This window comes from Oncorhynchus tshawytscha, linkage group LG28 (genome assembly GCF_018296145.1).
Source record: "Oncorhynchus tshawytscha isolate Ot180627B linkage group LG28, Otsh_v2.0, whole genome shotgun sequence".
In the NCBI taxonomy this organism is placed as follows: Eukaryota; Metazoa; Chordata; class Actinopteri; order Salmoniformes; family Salmonidae; genus Oncorhynchus; species Oncorhynchus tshawytscha.
In genome coordinates, this window is record NC_056456.1 from 27,460,923 (window position 1) to 27,484,721 (window position 23,799).

Here is a 23,799-nt window from a genome sequence, read left to right on the forward strand (position 1 = left end):
TATATATATATATATATATATAATATATCAGGTTGATCCTGATAACAACTCCTGTAGAGAATATATATATATATATACTGTTAAAAGGTCAGGTTGATCCTGGCCCCAGGTAAAGACTCCTGTAGAGAATATATATAAATATTATATAGTGTTAAAAGGTCAGGTTGATCCTGACCCCAGGTAACGACTCCTGTAGAGAATATATATAAATATTATATAGTGTTAAAAGGTCAGGTTGATCCTGACCCCAGGTAACGACTCCTGTAGAGAATATATATATTATATAGTGTTAAAAGGTCAGGTTGATCCTGACCCCAGGTAACGACTCCTGTAGAGAATATATATATTATTATATAGTGTTAAAAGGTCAGGTTGATCCTGACCCCAGGTAACAACTCCTGTAGAGAATATATATCAATATTATATAGTGTTAAAAGGTCAGGTTGATCCTGACCCCAGGTAAACACTCCTGTAGAGAATATATATCAATATTATATAGTGTTAAAAGGTCAGGTTGATCCTGACCCCAGGTAAAAGACTCCTGTAGAGAATATATATCAATATTATATACTGTTAAAATGTCAGGTTGATCCTGAGAAATCCCAGGTAATGACTCCTGGAAGAATATTATATACTGTTAAAAAGACGTCAGGTTGATCCTGACCCCAGGCAACCGACTCCTACAGAAAACACAGTATGGGTCATTAACAGTACAGCCTGGAAGCCCTCACTGCCATGCCTGTCCCAGAGAAATCCCCCTGAGGTGATATGTGAATCTCCTTTCCCAGAAGACCCTGGAGGGCTGGGTGCTGTAACATCACCACTGATGTGGATACAGAAAGACGACACAGTCCCAGAGAAATCCCCGGAGCGTGACAACAGGAAGCCGCGTTAGTGACCACGTTTAGCAGAAAGACGACACAGTCCCAGAGAATTCCCCGGAGCGTGACAACAGGAAGCAGTGTTAGTGACCTCGTTTAGCAGAAAGACGACACAGTCCCAGAGAAATCCCCGGAGCGTGACAACAGGAAGCCGTGTTAGTGACCGAGTTTAGCAGAAAGACGACACAGTCCCAGAGAAATCCCCGGAGCGTGACAACAGGAAGCAGTGTTAGTGACCGAGTTTAGCAGAAACACGACACGGGTCTCAACTGAGGAAACCTTAATGAGCCTGGTGGCTCTGATGAAGTTGATGGCGTACTCGCTGTGTTCCTCCATGCCCGTGCCGATGGTCAGGATGTTGGGGTCAAAGATGATGTCGTTGGGGTCAAAGCCCACTTGAGTTACCAGGAGGCGATAGGCTCTGCTGCAGATGTCGACAAACTTGCGCTCTGTCTCGGTGTAGCCTGTAGGAAACCAGAGAAGACAGCTGTTTCCCCACCTAGGCCTTGGAATGTGTTTGAACCCTTCTTTAATCCATGAGGTAACGGGATCAAACAGTATGTGAACCCTTCCCCACCTACCAGCTTACAGTCCTGCCCCCCCCTAGGAATGTACAGGGGCAACAAACAGTATGTGAACCCTTCCCCACCTACCACTTACATCCTGCCCCCCTCTAGGAATGTACAGGGGCAACAAACAGTATGTGAACCCCCCCACCTACCACTACATCCTGCCCCCCTCTAGGAATGTACAGGGGCAACAAACAGTATGTGAACCCTTCCCCCTACCTACCAGGGGCAACAAACAGTATAACATCCCCACCTACCACCCCCCCCCTCTAGGAATGTACAGGGGCAACAAACAGTATGTGAACCCTTCCCCACCTACCACTTACATCCTGCCCCCCTCTAGGAATGTACAGGGGCAACAAACAGTATGTGAACCCTTCCCCACCTACCACTTACATCCTGTCCCCCCCCTCTAGGAATGTACAGGGGCAACAAACAGTATGTGAACCCTTCCCCACCTACCACTTACATCCTGCCCCCCTCTAGGAATGTACAGGGGCAACAAACAGTATGTGAACCCTTCCCCACCTATCTGGATTTCTGCATGAATTGGGGCATCAATTTGATCTGATCTTCAGGTCACAACAACAGACAAACACAGTCTGCTTAAACTAATAGCACACAAACAATTATATGTTTTCGTGTCTTTATGGAACACAGCGTGTAAACATTCACAGTGCAGGGTGGGAAAAGTAGGTGAACCCTTGGATTTAATAACTGGTTGACCCTCCTTTGGCAGTAAAAACCTCAACTAAACGTTTTCTCTAGTTGTGGATCAGACCTGCACAACGGTCAGGAGGAACTTTGGACCATTCCTCTTTACAAAACTGTTTCAGTTCTACAATATTCTTGGGATGTCTGGTGTGAACTGCTCTCTTGAGGTCATGCCACAGCATCTCAATCGGGTTGAGGTCAGGACTCTGACTGGGCCACTCCGGAAGGTCAGGACTCTGACTGGGCCACTCCAGAAGGTCAGGACTCTGACTGGGCCACTCCAGAAGGTCAGTACTCTGACTGGGCCACTCCAGAAGGTCAGTACTCTGACTGGGCCACTCCAGAAGGTCAGGACTCTGACTGGGCCACTCCAGAAGGTCAGTACTCTGACTGGGCCACTGAAGGTCAGTACTCTGACTGGGCTCAGGACTCTGACTGGGCCACTCCAGAAGGTCAGGACTCTGACTGGGCCACTCCAGAAGGTCAGGACTCTGACTGGGCCACTCCAGAAGGTCAGGACTCTGACTGGGCCATTCCAGAAGGTCAGGACTCTGACTGAAGGTCAGGACTTGACTGGGCCACTCCAGGGTGGGCCACTCAGAAGGTCAGGACTCTGACTGGGCCTCCAGAAGGCATATTTTCTTCTGTTGAAGCCATTCTGTTGTTGACTTACTTCTGTGTTTTGGGTCATTGTCCTGTTGCATCACCCAACTTCTGTTGCGCTTAAATTGGCGGACAGATAGCCTAACATTCTCCTGCAAATGGCCTTGATAAACTTGGGAATTCATTTTTCCGTTGATGATAGCAAGTAGTCCAGGCCCTGAGGCAGCAAAGCAGCCCCAAACCATGATGCTCCCTCCACCATACTTTACAGTTGTGATGAGGTTTTGATGTTGGGTGTGACTTTTTTTCTCCACACATAGTGTTGTGTTCCTTCCAAACAACTCAACTGTAGTTCCATCTGTCCACAGAATATTCTGCCAGTAGCGCTGTGGAACATCCAGGTGCACTTTTGCAAACTTCAGACGTGCAGCAATGGGGTTTTTTAGACAGCAGTGGCTTCTTCCGTGGTGTCCTCCCATGAACACCATTCTTGTTTAGTGTTTTACGTATCGTAGACTCGTCAACAGAGATGTTAGCATGTTCCAGAGATTTCTGTAAGTCTTTAGCTGACACTCTAGGATTCTTCTGAACCTCATTGAACATTCTGCTCTGTGCTCTTGCAGTCATCTTTGCAGGACGGCCACTCAGGGAGAGTAGCAACAGTGCTGACCTTTCTCCATTTATAGACACTTGGTCTTAGTGTACTGATGAACATCAAGGCTTTTAGAGATACTTTTGTAACCCTTTCCAGCTTTATGCAAGTCAACAATTCTTCATCTTAGGTCTTCTGAGGTCTCTTCTGTTTGAGGCCTCTCTTTCTGTTAACATTTTGAGTGCCTGGCAGTCACATCAGGCAATGACTTCTTGACTCCATGTTAACTGAGCAAACTAACATTTTGACTCCTGAGTTAACTGTTTTTAACTGATACTTCTAGGCAGCTCTAACTCAACATCTCCAATCTCATCTCATTGATTCCATGTTAACTGACTCCTGACTCCAGGTTAACTGACTCCTGACTCCAGGTTAACTGACTCCTGACTCCAGGTTAACTGACTCCTGACTCCAGGTTAACTGACTCCTGACTCCAGGTTAACTGACTCCTGACTCCAGGTTAACTGACTCCTGACTGACTCAGGTTAACTGACTCCTGACTCCAGGTTAACTGACTCCTGACTCCAGGTTAACTGACTCCAGGTTAACTGACTCCAGGTTAACTGACTCCTGACTCCAGGTTAACTGACTCCTGACTCCAGGTTAACTGACTCCTGACTCCAGGTTAACTGACTCCTGACTCCATGTTAACTGACTCCTGACTCCAGGTTAACTGACTCCTGACTCCAGGTTAACTGACTCCTGACTCCAGGTTAACTGACTCCTGACTCCAGGTTAACTGACTCCTGACTCCAGGACTTGACTCCAGGTTAACTGACTCCTGACTCCAGGTTAACTGACTCCTGACTCCAGGTTAACTGACTCCTGACTCCAGGTTAACTGACTCCTGACTCCAGGTTAACTGACTCCTGACTCCAGGTTAACTGACTCCTGACTCCAGGTTAACTGACTCCTGACTCCAGGTTAACTGACTCCTGACTCCAGGTTAACTGACTCCTGACTCCAGGTTAACTGACTCCTGACTCCAGGTTAACTGGGACTCCTGACTCCAGGTTAACTGACACTAGGTTAACTGACTCCTGACTCCAACTGACTCCTGACAGTTAACTGACTCCTGAATGTTTAAATGTTGTATTCAATATAGACAAGAAAAATACATAATTTGTGTGTTATTAATTTAATCAGACTGTGTTTGTCTATTGTTGTGACCTAGATGAAGATCAGATCAAATTTGATGACCAATTTACACATAAATCCAGGTATTTCCGAAGGGTTCACATACTGTTTGTTGCCACTGCATACTCCTCTCCTTTCCAGCTGTCAGTCTCACCTGACCATAACCACCACGGCAGCCCCGTAGCGTCTGACAGTCTCACCTGACCCTCCTCGTCGAAGGCCATAACCACCACGGCAGCCCCGTAGCGTCTGACAGTCTCACCTGACCCTCCTCGTCGAAGGCCATAACCACCACGGCAGCCCCGTAGCGTCCGTCTGACAGTCTCACCTGACCCTCCTCGTCGAAGGCCATAACCACCACGGCAGCCCCGTAGCGTCTGACAGTCTCACCTGACCCTCCTCGTCGAAGGCCATAACCACCACGGCAGCCCCGTAGCGTCTGACAGTCTCACCTGACCCTCCTCGTCGAAGGCCATAACCACCACGGCAGCCCCGTAGCGTCTGACAGTCTCACCTGACCCTCCTCCATAACCACCACGGCAGCCCCGGCGAAGTCTCACCTGACCCTAACCACCACGGCAGCCCCGTAGCGTCTGACAGTCTCACCTGACCCTCCTCGTCGAAGGCCATAACCACCACGGCAGCCCCGTGGCCTGACAGTCTCACCTGACCCTCCTCGTCGAAGGCCATAACCACCACGGCAGCCCCGTAGCGTCTGACAGTCTCACCTGACCCTCCTCGTCGAAGGCCATAACCACCACGGCAGCCCCGTGGCGTCTGACAGTCTCACCTGACCCTCCTCGTCGAAGGCCATAACCACCACGGCAGCCCCGTAGCGTCTGACAGTCTCACCTGACCCTCCTCGTCGAAGGCCATAACCACCACGGCAGCCCCGTAGCGTCTGACAGTCTCACCTGACCCTCCTCGTCGAAGGCCATAACCACCACGGCAGCCCCGTAGCGTCTGACAGTCTCACCTGACCCTCCTCGTCGAAGGCCATAACCACCACGGCAGCCCCGTAGCGTCTGACAGTCTCACCTGACCCTCCTCCGAAGGCCATAACCACCACGGCAGCCCCGTAGCGCCTGACAGTCTCACCTGACCCTCCTCGCCATAACCACCACGGCAGCCCCGTAGCGTCTGACAGTCTCACCTGACCCTCCTCGTCGAAGGCCATAACCACCACGGCAGCCCCGTAGCGCCTGACAGTCTCACCTGACCCTCCTCGTCGAAGGCCATAACCACCACGGCAGCCCCGTAGCGTCTGACAGTCGTAGCTCTCTGGAGAAACTCCTCTTCTCCTTCCTTCAGACTGATGCTGTTCACAATACACTTCCCCTGACAACACTTCAGCCCCGCCTTGATCACCTCGAAGTTCGACGAGTCTATACACAGAGGTACCTAGGAGAAGAGAGAGAGAGGACACCTGGAAGTTAGACGAGTCTATACACAGAGGTACCTAGGAGAGGAGAGAGAGAGGAGGATTAAGAGGACAACGAGGAGAGGAGAGAGGAGGATAAAGAGGACAACTAGGAGAGGAGAGAGATGAGGATAAAGAGGACAATGAGGAGAGGAGAGAGATGAGGATAAAGAGGACAATGAGGAGAGGAGAGAGGATAAAGAGGACAATGAGGAGAGGAGAGAGATGAGGATAAAGAGGACAATGAGGAGAGGAGAGAGATTCGAGTCTATACACAGAGGTACCTAGGAGAGGAGAGAGAGAGAGAGAGACACCTGGAAGTTAGACGAGTCTATACACAGAGGTACCTAGGAGAGGAGAGAGAGAGGACACCTGGAAGTTCGACAGTCTACACAGAGGAACTGGAAGTTAGAGGAGAGGAAGTCGATACACAGAGGATACACAGGTACATAGGAGAGGAGAGAGAGAGGAGGATAAAGAGGACAACGAGGAGAGGAGAGAGATGAGGATAAAGAGGACAACGAGAGGAGAGAGATGAGTATAAAGAGGACAACGAGGAGAGCTGGGTAAGTGACCTTCAGCTTCAGTAAAGGCCTAAAGGACTTATTCTATAGATGAACTCTGTTCTTACAGTGTTTCCCTGCATCTCCAGGCCCTTCAACAACGTGGTTCAGCTTCCTGTAGCTCAGTACATAGTAACATCACCTCTCTGATACAGTATCACAGGAAGTGGTTAAAAAAACACCATTAACCATCGGGAAGCATTCAACAGTACGCAGGTATCTTATCTTTTTGAAATGTCCAGTTGATTCCTACCCTGGCGATGTCAGGCTCGGAGGATATGAGACAGCAGAACCGGGCCATGGCGGCAGGACCCTCCAACATCCCCTCGTCCATGTTGATGTCCAACACCTGGGCTCCCATCTCCACCTGGGTCTTGGCTATGCTCAACGCCTCCTGGAGACAGGCAGGGACCGGGACACAGACAGGGACAGAGACAAGGACACAGACAGGGACACAGACAGGGACCGGTTCACAGACAGGGACACAGACAGGGACCGGTTCACAGACAGGGACACAGACAGGGACCGGTTCACAGACAGGGACACAGGGACACAGACAGGGACCGGTTCACAGACAGGGACACAGACAGGGACAGGGACACAGACAGGGACCGGTTCACAGACAGGGACCGGTTCACAGACAGGGACACAGACAGGGACCGGTTCACAGACAGGGACACACAGACAGGGACACACAGACAGGGACCGGTTCACAGACAGGGACCGGTTCACAGACAGGGACACAGACAGGGACCGGTTGACAGACAGGGACACAGACAGGGACCGGTTCACAGACAGGGACACAGACAGGGACCGGGACACAGACAGGGACACAGACAGGACCGGTTCACAGACAGGGACCGGTTCACAGACAGGGACCGGGACACAGACAGGGACACAGGGACACAGGGACAGGGACCGGTTCACAGACAGGGACCGGTTCACAGACAGGGACACAGACAGGGACCGGTTCACAGACAGGGACACAGGGACAGGGACACAGACAGGGACCGGTTCACAGACAGGGACCGGTTCACAGACAGGGACCGGTTCACAGACAGGGGACCGGTTCACAGACAGGGACACAGACAGGGACCGGTTCACAGACAGGGACACAGACAGGGACCGGTTCACAGACAGGGACCGGTTCACAGACAGGGACACAGACAGGGACCGGTTCACAGACAGGGACACAGACAGGGACACAGACAGGGACCGGTTCACAGACCGGGACCGGTTCACAGGGACAGACACAGACAGGGACCGGTTCACAGACAGGGACACAGACAGGGACACAGACAGGGACCGGTTCACAGACAGGGACACAGACAGGGACCGGTTCACAGACAGGGACACAGACAGGGACACAGACAGGGACCGGTTCACAGACAGGGACACAGACAGGGACACAGACACAGGGACACAGACAGGGACCGGTTCACAGACAGGGACACAGACAGGGACCGGTTCACAGACAGGGACACGGGACACAGACAGGGACACAGACAGGGACCGGTTCACAGACAGGGACACAGACAGGGACACAGACAGTTCACAGACAGGGACCAGACAGTTCACAGACAGGGACACAGACACAGACAGGGACCGGTTCACAGACAGGGACACAGGGGACACAGACAGGGACACAGACAGGGACACAGACACAGGGGACACAGACAGGGACACAGACAGGGACCGGTTCACAGACAGGGACCGGTTCACAGACACAGACAGGGACACAGACCGGTTCACAGACAGGGACACAGGGACACAGGGGACCAGTTCACAGACAGGGACACAGGTTCACACAGGGACCGGGACACAGACAGGGACACAGACGGGGACACAGACAGGGACCGGGACACAGACAGGGACACAGACAGGGACACAGAACATGTTCAGTCAGAGGGTTATGTTCAATATACAAGATAGACTGAAACAGGGAGGAACTACTGAACACGTTTTTGATACGGTGTGCCCTACTGAACATGGCCCTGGTACACCGGACATGGGTATAGGAGATAAGATATTGCTAGCTACAATGACCGGGCCTAGTAGTTAGAGTGTTGGACTAGTAACCGGAAGGTTGCAAGTTCAAACCCCCGAGCTGACAAGGTACAAATCTGTCGTTCTGCCCCTGAACAGGCAGTTAACCCACTGTTCCTAGGCCGTCATTGAAAATAAGAATTTGTTCTTAACTAAATAAAAAGGTAAAATAAGAACATTTTAAAATCTGTTTTCGACTGAGTTTTAATTTCGGGTGGAATCACGAGGAGGATAAAAAAAGAGAGACGGTTCACCTCGTAGTTTCCCGACATGATCAGCTTGGCGAACTTCCTTGATCCAGCCACGTTACAACGCTCGCCGATGTTGACGAAATTAGTGTACGGACCAATCCTGAATGGCTCCAGACCTGTGGTGAAAAGCTCGTCAGTGGTTTGCTGAGACTATTCATCAGTGCTACGGTGACTGAGAAGGTAAATCTCACAGCAGATCTACTGTAGATTCAGGTCCTCCCGGTCAACGGCATTATATTCATTATTATCTTTAAAAAGAAAAGGCAGAACTGATCCTAGATCAGCACGTCTACTCTGCAAGGCTTTATATAAAATACCAGCCCTGGAACAGCCTGGGCGGACACAGAGCTCATCTAGACTCTTGTCGTTCTACCTGCGAGTAGCATGTAGTCCTGAAAGACGTCAGTAGGGGGCACTCTGGGATGGCAGTGCTTCACTTTCTCAGCAATGGCCCTGAACACACAGAGAGAGATGTATATTAGTTTCATATCTATCAGTCCTATATCTATCGACAATATATCAGTCCTATATCTATAGACAATATATCAGTCCTATATCTATAGACAATATATCAGTCCTATATCTATAGACAATATATCAGGTCTATATCTATAGACAATATATCAGTCCTATATCTATAGACAATATATCAGTCCTATATCTATAGACAATATATCAGTCCTATATCTATAGACAATATATCAGTCCTATATCTATAGACAATATATCAGTCCTATATCTATAGACAGTAGTATAGACAATATATCAGTCCTATATCTATAGACAATATATCAGAACTATATCTATAGACAATATATCAGTCCTATATCTATAGACAATATATCAGTCCTATATCTATAGACAATATATCAGTCCTATATCTATAGACCTATATATCAATATATCAGTCCTATATCTATAGACAATATATCTATAGACAATATATCAGTCCTATATCTATAGACAGTAGTATAAACAATATATCAGTCCTATACCTATAGACAATATATCAGTCCTATACCTATAGACAATATATCAGTCCTATATCTATAGACAATATATCAGGTCTATATCTATAGACAGTAGTATAGACAATATATCAGTCCTATATCTATAGACAATATATCAGTCCTATATCTATAGACAATATATCAGTCCTATATCTATAGACAATATATCAGTCCTATATCTATAGACAATATATCAGTCCTATATCTAGACAATATATCAGTCCTATATCTATAGACAATATATCAGTCCTATATCGATAGACAATATATCAGTCCTATATCTATAGACAATATATCAGGCCTATATCTATAGACAGTAGTATAGACAGTATATCAGTCCTATATCTATAGACAATATATCAGTCCTATATCTATAGACAATATATCAGTCCTATATCTATAGACAGCAGTGTAGACAATATATCAGTCCTATACCTATAGACAATATATCAGTCCTATATCTATAGACAATATATCAGTGCTACATCTATAGACAGCAGTATAGACACTATATCAGTATATCTATAGTACAATATATCAGTACTAGACAGCAGTATAGACACTATATCAGTCCTATATCTATAGACAGCAGTATAGACAATATATCAGTCCTATATCTATAGACAGCAGTATAGACACTATATCAGTCCTATATCTATAGACAGCAGTATAGACAATATATCAGTCCTATATCTATAGACAGCAGTATAGACACTATATCAGTCCTATATCTATAGACAGCAGTATAGACAATATATCAGTCCTATATCTATAGACAGCAGTATAGACACTATATCCGTTCTATATTGCTGGACAGTAGCTAGTGTCAGAGGACAGAGCAGACGACAGGTCACCTGATGTGTGCAGGAGTCGTTCCACAGCATCCACCAACCAGATTCACCAGACCATCTGTAGCAAAGTCCTACACAAATAAGATACAGTCAGTGTAAAAGAAAGTGTAATGATACAATAGCTATGGGGTTAAAGGTCAGACTGTCAGCTTTAATTTGAGGGTATTTTCATCCATATCAGGTGACCCGTTTAGAGATTACAGCCCTTTATGTACATAGCCCCCCCCCATTTTAGGGGACCAAAAGTATTGGGACAAATTCACTGTGTATTAAAGTAGCCAAGCGTTTAGTATTTGGTCCCATATACCAAGCACACAATCATTACATCACGCTTGTGACTCTATGAACGTGTTGGATGTATTGGCTGTTTGTTTTGGTTGTTTTTCAGATTATTTGGTAATCTGATTAAAATGGTAAATCATGTATAGTGTCATTTTGGATTCACTTTTATTGTGAAAGAGAATAGAATATGTTTACGTAACATTTCTACCATTAAATAACAGTGGATTTTATATCTTAGCCCCTAAAACATGCTAACCTCTTACGGATAATTTTATATCCTGAAAACATGCTAACCTAATGCATTTTATATCTTAGGTTACAGGGGATAATCATACCCCTAAAACATGCTAACCTCTCACCATTACAATAACAGGGGAGGTTAGCATTTTATATCATACCCCCTAAAACATGCTAACCTCTCACCATTACAATAACAGGGGAGGTTAGCATTTTATATCTTAGCCCCTAAAACATGCTAACCTCTCACCATTACAATAACAGGTGAGGTTAGCATTTTATATCATACCCCCAAGACATGCTAACCTCTCACCATTACAATAACAGGGAGGTTAGCATTTTATATCATACCCCTAAAACATGCTAACCTCTCACCATTACAATAACAGGGAGGTTAGCATTTTATATCATACCCCCTAAAACATGCTAACCTCTCACCATTACAATAACAGGGAGGTTAGCATTTTATATCATACCCTAAAACATGCTAACCTCTCACCATTACAATAACAGGGGAGGTTAGCATTTTAAAACATGCTAACCTCATACAATAACAGGGAGGTTAGCCATGCTAACCTCTCAAACACATGCTAACCTCTCACCATTACAATAACAGGGGAGGTTAGCATTTTGAGGGGTATGATATTTATTAATTTGTCTGAATCAAATCGATAGATCATTCATTGTGTAGACCAGCTATAAATCAATAGATCGGGTAGACCAGCTATAAATCAATAAGTTGACCTTTAAATGTGAGGCTGTCAACTCCGGGGTCTCATCGTATCCACCGAACGTATTGGGGAGACCTGAAACAAGCAGAGGGTGTGAAAACGGCAGATCGTTGGTTGTGAACACACAGAGAAAAGGTGAGCTAGCTAGATGCTAAGTTGCCGGGTGAGTGGGGGCGGATGGGTGCTGGTTACCTGCATTGGGGTAGCATAAGACGTGAGCCGTTGTGCATTTCCCAATAGCCTGAATAAAGGCCTCATCTCAGTGGCTCCTAAGGCACAGTTAAGACCAATACTGGAAGAGAAGAACACACTGTATATCAGCCGATTGAGGCCCAGTCTGATGAGGTCAGATATCAGCCTATTGAGGCCCAGTCTGATGAGGTCAGAATAATATACAGTAACATTGTATATCAGCCTATTGAGGCCCAGTCTGATGAGGTCAGAATAGCACAGTAACACTGTATATCAGCCTATTGAGGCCCAGTCTGATGAGGTCAGATATCAGCCTATTGAGGCCCAGTCTGATGAGTTCAGAATAATACACAGTAACACACTCTATATCAGCCTATTGAGGCCCAGTCTGAGTCAGCCTGAGGCCCAGTCTGAGAGGTCAGATAACACAGTCAGCCTATTGAGTCCCAGTCTGATGAGGTCAGAATAAAACAGTAACACATTGTATATCAACCTATTGAGGCCCAGTCTGATGAGGTCAGATATCAGCCTATTGAGTCCCAGTCTGATGAGGTCAGAATAACACACAGTAACACATTGTATATCAGCCTATTGAGTCCCAGTCTGATGAGGTCAGATATCAGCCTATTGAGGCCCAGTCTGATGAGGTCAGAATAACACAGTAGCACACTGTATATCAACCTATTGAGGCCCAGTCTGATGAGGTCAGAATAACACAGTAGCACACTGTATATCAGCCTATTGAGGCCCAGTCTGATGAGGTCAGATATCAGCCTATTGAGTCCCAGTCTGATGAGGTCAGATATCAGCCTATTGAGGCCCAGTCTGATGAGGTCAGATATCAGCCTATTGAGGCCCAGTCTGATGAGGTCAGATATCAGCCTATTGAGGCCCAGTCTGATGAGGTCAGATATCAGCCTATTGAGGCCCAGTCTGATGAGGTCAGATATCAGCCTATTGAGGCCCAGTCTGATGAGGTCAGATATCAGCCTATTGAGGCCCAGTCTGATGAGGTCAGATATCAGCCTATTGAGGCCCAGTCTGATGAGGTCAGATATCAGCCTATTGAGGCCCAGTCTGATGAGGTCAGATATCAGCCTATTGAGGCCCAGTCTGATGAGGTCAGATATCAGCCTATTGAGGCCCAGTCTGATGAGGTCAGATATCAGCCTATTGAGGCCCAGTCTGATGAGGTCAGATATCAGCCTATTGAGGCCCAGTCTGATGAGGTCAGATATCAGCCTATTGAGGCCCAGTCTGATGAGGTCAGATATCAGCCTATTGAGGCCCAGTCTGATGAGGTCAGATATCAGCCTATTGAGGCCCAGTCTGATGAGGTCAGATATCAGCCATTCATTGATGAGGTCCCAGTCTGATGAGGCCAGATATCAGCCTGTTGTAGGCCATTCATCTCTGATGAGGTCAGAATAACACAGTAACCATTGTATATGCCTAGGCCCAGTCTGATGAGGTCAGATATCAGCCTATTGAGGCCCAGTCTGATGAGGTCAGATATCAGCCTATTGAGGCCCAGTCTGATGAGGTCAGATATCAGCCTATTGAGGCCCAGTCTGATGAGGTCAGATGTTGCCTATTGAGGCCCAGTCTGATGAGGTCATATCAGCCTGATGAGGTCAGAATAACAGCAGTGAGGCAAAGTCTGTATATCAGCCTATTGAGGCCCAGTCTGATGAGGTCAGATGTATTGAGAGTCTGATGAGGTCAGCTTGAGGCCCAGTCTGATGAGGTCAGAATAACACAGTAACACATGAGTGTATATCAGCCTATTGAAGCCCAGTCTGATGAGGTCAGATATCAGCCTATTGAGGCGCAGTCTGATGAGGTCAGATATCAGCTATTGAGGCCCAGTCTGATGAGGTCAGATATCAGCCTATTGAGGCCCAGTCTGATGAGGTCAGATATCAGCCTATTGAGGCCCAGTCCCAGTCTGATGAGGTCAGATATCAGCCTATTGAGGCCCAGTCTGATGAGGTCAGATGATGAGGCCCAGTCTGAGAGGTCAGATATCAGCCTATTGAGGCCCAGTCTGATGAGGTCAGATATCAGCCTATTGAGGCCCAGTCTGATGAGGTCAGATATCAGCCTATTGAGGCCCAGTCTGATGAGGTCAGATGTCAGCGTATTGAGGCCCAGTCTGATGAGGTCAGAATAACACAGTAACACACTGTATATCAGCGTATTGAGGCCCAGTCTGATGAGGTCAGATATCAGCCTATTGAGGCGCAGTCTGATGAGGTCAGATATCAGCGTATTGAGGCCCAGTCTGATGAGGTCAGATATCAGCCTATTGAGGCCCAGTCTGATGAGGTCAGATATCAGCCTATTGAGGCCCAGTCTAGATGAGGTCAGATATCAGCCTATTGAGGCCCAGTCTGATGAGGTCAGATATCAGCCTATTGAGGCCCAGTCTGATGAGGTCAGATATCAGCCTATTGAGGCCCAGTCTGATGAGGTCAGATATCAGCGTATTGAGGCCCAGTCTGATGAGGTCAGATATCAGCGTATTGAGGCCCAGTCTGATGAGGTCAGATGTCAGCGTATTGAGGCCCAGTCTGATGAGGTCAGAATAACACAGTAACAAATTGTATATCAGCCTATTGAGGCCCAGTCTGATGAGGTCAGATATCAGCGTATTGAGGCCCAGTCTGATGAGGTCAGATGTTGCAGATCTGAAGTTTGAAGTCTATTTGAATATCAAACGGCACGAAACTTGAGGACAAACCGGTGGAAGTCAACGACAACAACAACAACAACAAGGTAGTATTGAAGTCCTGAAGCAGAATGTAATGACTCACCAGAGGGGTTTGGCATGGGACACACTGATGACGAAGGCCTCTCCTGTCTGTCCTGAGAGAGTACGACCACTCCTGTCCACGATGGTGCCTGATATCTAGAAACACAATCAATCTGTCCTGAGAGAGTACGACCACTCCTGTCCACGATGGTGCCTGATATCTAGAAACACAATCAATCTGTCCTGAGAGAGTACGACCACTCCTGTCCACGATGGTGCCTGATATCTAGAAACACAATCAATCTGTCCTGAGAGAGTACGACCACTCCTGTCTACGATGGTGCCTGATATCTAGAAACACAATCAATCTGTCCTGAGAGAGTTCGACCACTCCTGTCTACCACTCCTCAATCTGTCCTGAGAGAGTACGATGGTGCCTGATATCTAGAAACACAATCAATCAATCTGTCCTGAGAGAGTACGACCACTCCTGTCTACGATGGTGCCTGATATCTAGAAACACAATCAATCTGTCCTGAGAGAGTTCGACCACTCCTGTCCACGATGGTGCCTGATATCTAGAAACACAATCAATCTGTCCTGAGAGAGTACGACCACTCCTGTCCACGATGGTGCCTGATATCTAGAAACACAATCAATCTGTCCTGAGATTAGCAACCACTCCTGTCCACGATGGTGCCTGATATCTAGAAACACAATCAATCTGTCCTGAGAGAGTTCAGTCCTGCGTTTATATTTTTGTTCCGTGTATTTTAATGATTTGGAAAAAGGCTCTGATCCTGACGCTTCCCGCGGAGACAGAGAGACAATTGGATTGCGTCTCCGCTTGTGTGGTCAAGCAAGTTAGGGAGACATCTAAATCAATGGAAGAAGGAATAGAAATGACCTAATTACAAGTGAATTGAGAGCGAGAAAAGGCTACAACAACCAAAGCCAACATGTAGGCTGCTGTTTAGGATATAATCTGAATGGAGTTATGCGTAGCTAACTGTAGTGAGAAGCACAGTAACGTTATGGCTAGCAGCCTCAATTAGCCTCGTTAGCTAACTGTAGGACGGTGAGAAGCACAGTAATGTTATGGCTAGCAGCCTCAATTAGCCTCGTTAGCTAACTGTAGGACGGTGAGAAGCACAGTAACGTTATGGCTAGCAGCCTCAATTAGCCTCGTTAGCTAACTGTAGGACGGTGAGAAGCACAGTAACGTTATGGCTAGCAGCCTCAATTAGCCTCGTTAGCTAACTGTAGGACGGTGAGAAGCACAGTAACGTTATGGCTAGCAGCCTCAATTCGCCTCGTTAGCTAACTGTAGAACGGTGAGAAGCACAGTAACGTTATGGCTAGCAGCCTCATTAGCTAATTGTAGGACGGTGAGAAGCACAGTAACGTTATGGCTAGCAGCCTCAATTAGCCTCATTAGCTAACTGTAGGACGGTGAGAAGCACAGTAACGTTATGGCTAGCAGCCTCAATTAGTCTCGTTGGCTAACTGTAGGAAGGTGAGAAGCACAGTAAAGTTATGGCTAGCAGCCTCAATTAGCCTCGTTACCTAACTGTAGGACGGTGAGAAGCACAGTAACGTTATGGCTAGCAGCCTCAATTAGCCTCGTTACCTAACTGTAGGACGGTGAGAAGCACAGTAACGTTATGGCTAGCCTCAATTGGCCTCGTTAGCTAGCTTCTCTCAGTTTGATGCCGTCAAGACAGGTACCATGTAATCAGACGGAATGATAAACAACAAGAAAGAAGTCTGTCTAGCGCGAGATCACAGTGGTTGTTAACAGTGGTAATTTAACTCAGAAATATACTGGCAAGACACTGACAACAGACAGAATTCATACTTACAAATATAGGTCTGGGTTCGTAGCTCTCTTCAAACAGTTTGTCGATAGCAAACAGTGCTGCCTTTATGACAAGATAAAAATAAACAAATTAAATTGATACATTGATTATGATCAATTGTATGGAAACGTATGTAAAACTAGAATCACATTGATAGAAACTAGATGACAGTCAGTGATGAAGACAGTCAGTGGTGAAGACAGTCAGTGGTGAAGACAGTCAGTGATGAAGACAGTCAGTGAAGACAGTCAGAAGAGAAACTAGATGACAGTCAGTGGTGAAGACAGTCAGTGGTGAAGACAACTGGATGACAGTCAGTGGTGAAGACAGTCAGTGGTGAAGACAGTCAGTGGTGATGACAGTCAGTGATGATGACAGTGAAGAAGAGAAACTAGATGACAGTCAGTGGTGATGACAGTCAGTGATGAAGACAGTCAGTGGTGAAGACAGTCAGTCAGTGGTGAAGACAGTCAGTGATGAAGACAGTCAGAGTGAAGAAGAGAAACTAGATGACAGTCAGTGGTGAAGACAGTCAGTGATGAAGACAGTCAGTGGTGATGACAGTCAGATGAAGACAGTCAGTGAAGTGATGACAGTCAGTGGTGAAGACAGTCAGTGGTGAAGACAGTCAGTGGTGAAGACAGTGAGTGAAGAAGACAGTCAGTGGTGATGACAGTCAGTGGTGAAGACAGTCAGTGATGAAGACAGTCAGTGGTGAAGACAGTCAGTGGTGAAGACAGTCAGTGATGAGACAGCGAGTGAGATAGATGACAGTCAGTGGTGAAGACAGTCAGTGGTGAAGACAGTCAGTGGTGAAGACAGTCAGTGATGAAGACAGTCAGTGGTGAAGACAGTCAGTGGTGAAGACAGTCAGTGGTGAAGACAGTCAGTGATGAAGACAGTCAGTGAAGTGATGACAGTCAGTGATGAAGACAGTCAGTGGTGATGAAGACAGATGACAGTCAGTGATGATGACAGTCAGTGATGAAGACAGCGAGTGATGAAGAGAAACTTAATGACAGTCAGTGATGATGACAGTCAGTGATGAAGACAGTCAGTGGTGATGAAGACAGTCAGTGGTGATGAAGACAGTCAGTGGTGAAGACAGTCAGCGATGAAGACAGTCAGTGGTGATGACAGTCAGTGATGATGACAGTCAGTGATGATGACAGTCAGTGATGAAGACAGTCAGTGGTGATGACAGTCAGTGATGATGACAGCGAGTGAAGAGAAACTAGATGACAGTCAGTGATGAAGACAGTGATGATGACAGTCAGTGATGAAGACAGTCAGTGGTGATGATGACAGTCAGTGATGAAGACAGTCAGTGAAGACAGTCAGTGATGAAGACAGTCAGTGGTGAAGACAGTCAGTGATGAAGACAGTCAGTGGTGATGAAGAGTCAGTGATGATGACAGTCAGTGATGATGACAGTCAGTGATGAAGACAGTCAGTGGTGATGACAGTCAGTGATGATGACAGCGAGTGAAGAGAAACTAGATGACAGTCAGTGATGATGACAGTCAGTGATGAAGACAGTCAGTGGTGATGAAGACAGCGAGTGAAGAAGAGAAACTAGATGACAGTCAGTGATGAAGACAGGACGCTCAGTGACCATCAGAAGAGAAACTCTGGAGATGACAGTCAGTGATGATGACAGTCAGTGATGAAGACAGTCAGTGATGAAGACAGTCAGTGGTGATGATGACAGTCAGTGGTGATGATGACAGTCAGTGATGAAGACAGCATAGTGAAGAAGAGAAACTAGATGACAGTCAGTGGTGATGACAGTCAGTGATGAAGACAGTCAGTGATGAAGACAGTCAGTGATGAAGACAGTAGTGAAGAAGAGAAACTAGATGACAGTCAGTGATGATGACAGTCAGTGATGATGACAGTCAGGTGTAGGTCTGAGAGGGTGGTGATGAAGAGAGTCAGTGATGAAGACAGCTGAGTGAAGAAGAGAAACTAGATGACAGTCAGTGATGAAGACAGCGAGTGGTGATGAAGACAGTCAGTGATGATGACAGCGAGTGAAGGAGAGAAACTAGATGACAGTCAGTGATGAAGACAGCATAGTGAAGAAGGTGTACCTTGGCGTTGGCCGTGTCAAAGATGGTCTCCACCATGATAATATCCGCTCCTCCATCCAACAGACCCCGGACCTGCTCGGTCGATAGGCCTCAGCCAGCTCATCAAAGGCTGAGGGGGCCTTAAGACCTTGACAGGAACAGCTACATAGTGTAGCACCATCAGAGAGAGTACTGTCAACTCTGGAGGTTACCAATGGTTTATCAAGAGTCACCTGAGAGGCCTTATAGACCTGATAGGGTACCAGATACATAGTGTAGGTCTGAGAGGGTAACAGATACATAGTGTAGGTCTGAGAGGGTAACAGATACTGATAACAGATACATAGTGTAGGTCTGAGAGGGTAACAGACACATAGTGTAGGTCTGAGAGGGTAACAGATACATAGTGTAGGTCTGAGAGGGTAACAGATACATAGTGTAGGTCTGAGAGGGTAACAGATACATAGTGTAGGTCTGAGAGGGTAACAGATACATAGTGTAGGTCTGATAGGGTAACAGATACATAGTGTAGGTCTGATAGGGTAACAGATACATAGTGTAGGTCTGATAGGGTAACAGATACATAGTGTAGGTCTGAGAGGGTAACAGATACATAGTGTAGGTCTGATAGGGTAACAGATACATAGTGTAGGTCTGAGAGGGTAACAGATACATAGTGTAGGTCTGAGAGGGTAACAGATACATAGTGTAGGTCTGAGAGGGTAACAGATACATAGTGTAGGACTGAGAGGCCTTATAGACCCTGATAGGGTAACAGATACATAGTGTAGGACTGAGAGGCCTTATAGACCCTGATAGGGTAACAGATACATAGTGTAGGTCTGAGAGGCCTTATAGACCCTGATAGGTTAACAGACAGCTATATAGCGCAGGTCTGTAGTGACATGTCACCACTGTAAGGGGCTCTGAAAACACCTGCCATTCTGCCACTTTGCAGTGACATCAGTAGAAAGACAAGGAAGAAGCCTAAGACAACAAGCTGTTCTCTTACTGACGTTCCTGAAGTCTGGTCTTTCCACTGAGGGAGACACAGACAGGGTTTTATTGGTGGGGCCCACGGCCCCTGCCACGTATCTCTTACAACCTGGTAATAAAAAAACAAAGGTTTGTGAGGTACAAACACGGAAATACACATCTATTACACACAATGTTGTCAATGTCAAATACGGGTACACATCTTTTTGTTGTCATCCAAACACGAAATACATCTTTATCAGCTGACCTGTCTGTTGGTGATGTCAAACACTGAAATACACATCTATTTCTGCACAATGTTGTGATCATTACAATAGGCCTGGGAAATACATCAGGGAGTTAAACAACCCTCTGCTGCAACCTGTCAAATAGGCCTGGGAAAACATCAGGGAGTCAAACAACCCTCTGCTGATACCTTGTTCATACGATAGGCCTGGGAAAACATCAGGGAGTTAAACAACCCTCTGCTGATACCTTGTTCATACGATAGGCCTGGGAAAACATCAGGGAGTCAAACAACCTGAATGAGTGAGTGAGACATTTATTGTGTCAAGTCACCTTTAGGAACCCATCCCTTACTGACGACATGTGATCTGATGTTGCGATAACAGCTTCTGATTGGTGATTTGATGTTGTGATAACAGCTTCTGATTGGGTGATCTGATGTTGCGATAACAGCTTCTGATTGGTGATCTGATATTGCAATAACAGCTTTTGATTGCTGATCTGATGTTCATACGACAGCCCTGATTGGTGATCTGATATTCAATAACAGCTTTTGATTGGTGATCTGATGTTGCGATAACAGCTTTATTGTGTCTGTCACCTTTAGATATTGCGATAACAGCTTACTGATGTTGCGATAACAGCTTTTGAGCTTCGATAACTGATTGTGATCTGATATTGCGATAACAGCTTTTGATTGGTGATCTGATGTTGCGATAACAGCTTTTGATTGGTGATCTGATGTTGCGATAACAGCTTCTGATTGGTGATTTGATATTGCATAACAGCTTTTGATTGGTGATCTGATCTGATGTTGATGATAACAGCCTCTGATTGGTGATCTGATATTGCAATAACAGCTTTGATTGGTGATCTGATAACAGCTTTGCTGATAATAACAGCTTTGATTGGTGATTTGATGTTGTGATAACAGCTTCTGATTGGTGATCTGATGTTGTGATAACAGCTTTTGATTGGTGATCTGATGTTGCGATAACAGCTTCTGATTGGTGATCTGATATTGCGATAACAGCTTTTGATTGGTGATCTGATGTTGCGATAACAGCTTCTGATTGGTGATCTGATATTGCGATAACAGCTTCTGATTGGTGATCGGAGTGTTATTCTACAGACCGCCCCACTGACCCGTTCTCTTACCAAGTGTCCCAGTCCGTAGTCGGCTTGGGCGATACAGGTGCTACTGAAAGTGTTGGTCTCAATGATGTCTGCCCCGGCCAGCAGGTATTCCTAGGAACAAACACAAGAGAGGAACGTCAATGCTTATCCACGCAGCAGGGTTTCACCAAACAAAAAGAGGTCATCTCATCCTGTCCGCCAGTCTCTCTCTCCCACAAAAAGACCGAAAATACGTCTCAATAACAGATCAACAATTCTAGGTGCAGGTTAATTATTACTAGGGCGTAACAGACTGTTGCATTTTATTTGGCCTTAATTTAACCAGGCAAGTCAGTTAAGAACAAATTCTTATTTTCAATGACTGCCTAGGAACAGTGGGTTAACTGCCTTGTTCAGGGGCAGAACGACAGATTTGTACCTTGTCCGCTCAGGGATTTGAACTTGCAACCTTTCGGTGTGTTGCTGTCCTGGATAACGTGAACCACTCTTTAACTCCACTCACCGGACCTTGTGCATGTTGTAGGTGACATCACCGTACCTTGTGTATATTGTAGATGACATCACTGTACCTTGTGTATATTGTAGATGACATCACCGTACCTTGTGCATGATTTTGATGACATCACCGTACCTTGTGCATGTTTTTGATGACATCACCGTACCTTGTGTATGTTGTAGGTGACATCACCGTACCTTGTGTATATTGTAGATGACATCACCGTACCTTGTGTATATTGTAGATGACATCACCGTACCTTGTGTATATTGTAGATGACATCACCGTACCTTGTGTATATTGTAGATGACATCACTCTGTGTGATGCTCAGCAGGTCGTTGTTGCCCTTCAGGCTGTGGGTGTGGTCTTTAAACTCCTCCCCCCTGAAGTGTTCCTCCTCCAATCGCCTCTCCTGGATCATGGTGCCCATCCCTCCATCTAGTATCATGATCCTCTTCCCCTTGTGTATATTGTAGATGACTCCCTGTGCTCAGCCTCTAGGATGCAGGTCTACTAGCCCTACAGGCTGTGGGTATGCAACTTTACATGTTAATATTCCTTATGACATCTCCTGGAATATGGTGCCCATCCCTCCATCTAGTATCATGATCCTCTTCCCCAACAGCTCCCTGAGCTCAGCCTCTAGGGCAGGTCTGCTAGGGCCACTACCTGAGGTATGCAACATATTACATGTTAATATGGTTATGACATGTTAAATATGTGCCCTTCCCTCCATCCTAGTATCATGATCCTCTTCCCCAACAGCTCCCTGAGCTCAGCCTCTAGGGCAGGTCTGCAGTTAGCATATTACTTGTTAATATTGTTCTATAAACTGGTTGAGAGAATGCCAGGCTATCATTTAAGGCAAATGGTGGCTCCTTTGAAGAATCTCAAATATAAAATATAGTTTGATTTGTTTAACACTTTTTTTGGTTACTACATGATTCCATATGTGTTATTTCATAGTTGATGTCTTCACTATTATTCTACAAGGTAGAAAATAGTGAAAAATCAAATAAAGAAAACCCCTGGAATGAGTAGGTGTGTCCAAACCTTTGACTGGTACTGTATATATATAATAATATTTCTGTGGAGGGGGGTTGATCTACAAAAGACCCACCAGTTGTCCATTACCGAGATAAGATGTTAAGTTAACTCGCTTGTTTACAGGGAAGTGGTTTACACGTGTCAGGCCAACTGGGGTGTATTCATTACGCCTGTTCAGTTGTAAAACGTTTCTTAAAATGGAAACAAACGGAACGGGGATAAGACTTACATTAATTTGTCCAATGGAAACAGTTAGTTACACATTTTGCAACTAAAACGAGAGTTTATATATTCTACAAATTCAGTTCAACTCGAGTTTTCCAAATAACACCAGAGTTTTTATTGGACAAATGCAGGTCCCCTCCCGTTTCGTTTCCGTTAGGTTCTAGAAACGTTTGGTGTCCTGACATTGCGACCCAAGTTACTATCTATCTATCTCTCTGCCCGTGTTTTGTTAACGTTACTCTACCAGGCAGGGGGACATGCAGACAGCACATGTTGACTAGCTGCTATGTAGCTATCAATCTATCTATCTATCTATCTATGAATGAATAAATAAAAACGTTTGTCATTTAGGGTAGCTGGATGGGAAAATGTCGACCGTTAATTGACGTGGATATGCAGCTAACTAACCAACTGCAACTATCTAGCCAGTCATTGACAGCTGCTAGGCAGCCAGCTCATATCTAAATACTAAACCAGGAAGTTGCAACAGTTTACCTTTTGTTGTTGAGCTCTCATATATTGTAGGAGCCATGGCGTTGTAATTCTCCTTCTTCTGCCTGTTTTAACTGCAAAGGAACAAAATGTGCCTGAAGAGAGCAACCAACACTGACCCTGCCGGCGGCCGCTTGTCAACTCAATGTCCATAAATCACTTTCCTCCGTCTGGCGTGGAGGAGCTGCACGCTGCGGAACTACGCTGCACGCTGCGGAACCACGCTGCACGCTGCGGAACTACGCTGCACGCTGCGGAACCACGCTGCACGCTGGAACCACGCTGCACGCTGCAACCACGCTGCGCTGAACCACGCTGCACGCTGCGGAACCACCACGCTGCAACCACCACGCTG

At 46.2% G+C, this 23,799-nt stretch overlaps 1 protein-coding gene across 1 annotated transcript in view; it reads right to left on the reverse strand.

Moving 5' to 3' along the window:
* Positions 1-23,653, reverse strand: part of LOC112241213 (methionine synthase-like) — a gene marked incomplete at its 3' end in the record, with an annotated part of 46,546 nt that extends 22,893 nt beyond the window's left edge. The window contains 19 exon segments of the mRNA XM_042308305.1: positions 1,161-1,345; positions 5,777-5,957; positions 6,793-6,933; positions 8,840-8,952; positions 9,210-9,289; positions 10,701-10,768; positions 11,961-12,022; positions 12,140-12,196; positions 12,199-12,239; positions 14,956-15,050; positions 16,757-16,816; positions 18,847-18,924; positions 18,927-18,955; positions 19,838-19,981; positions 20,283-20,313; positions 21,205-21,294; positions 21,970-22,118; positions 22,278-22,349; positions 23,448-23,653. Of these exon segments, the coding sequence (XP_042164239.1) occupies positions 1,161-1,345; positions 5,777-5,957; positions 6,793-6,933; positions 8,840-8,952; positions 9,210-9,289; positions 10,701-10,768; positions 11,961-12,022; positions 12,140-12,196; positions 12,199-12,239; positions 14,956-15,050; positions 16,757-16,816; positions 18,847-18,924; positions 18,927-18,955; positions 19,838-19,981; positions 20,283-20,313; positions 21,205-21,294; positions 21,970-22,118; positions 22,278-22,349; positions 23,448-23,484 (1,713 nt within the window).
* Between the last annotated feature and the right edge of the window lie 146 nt (positions 23,654-23,799).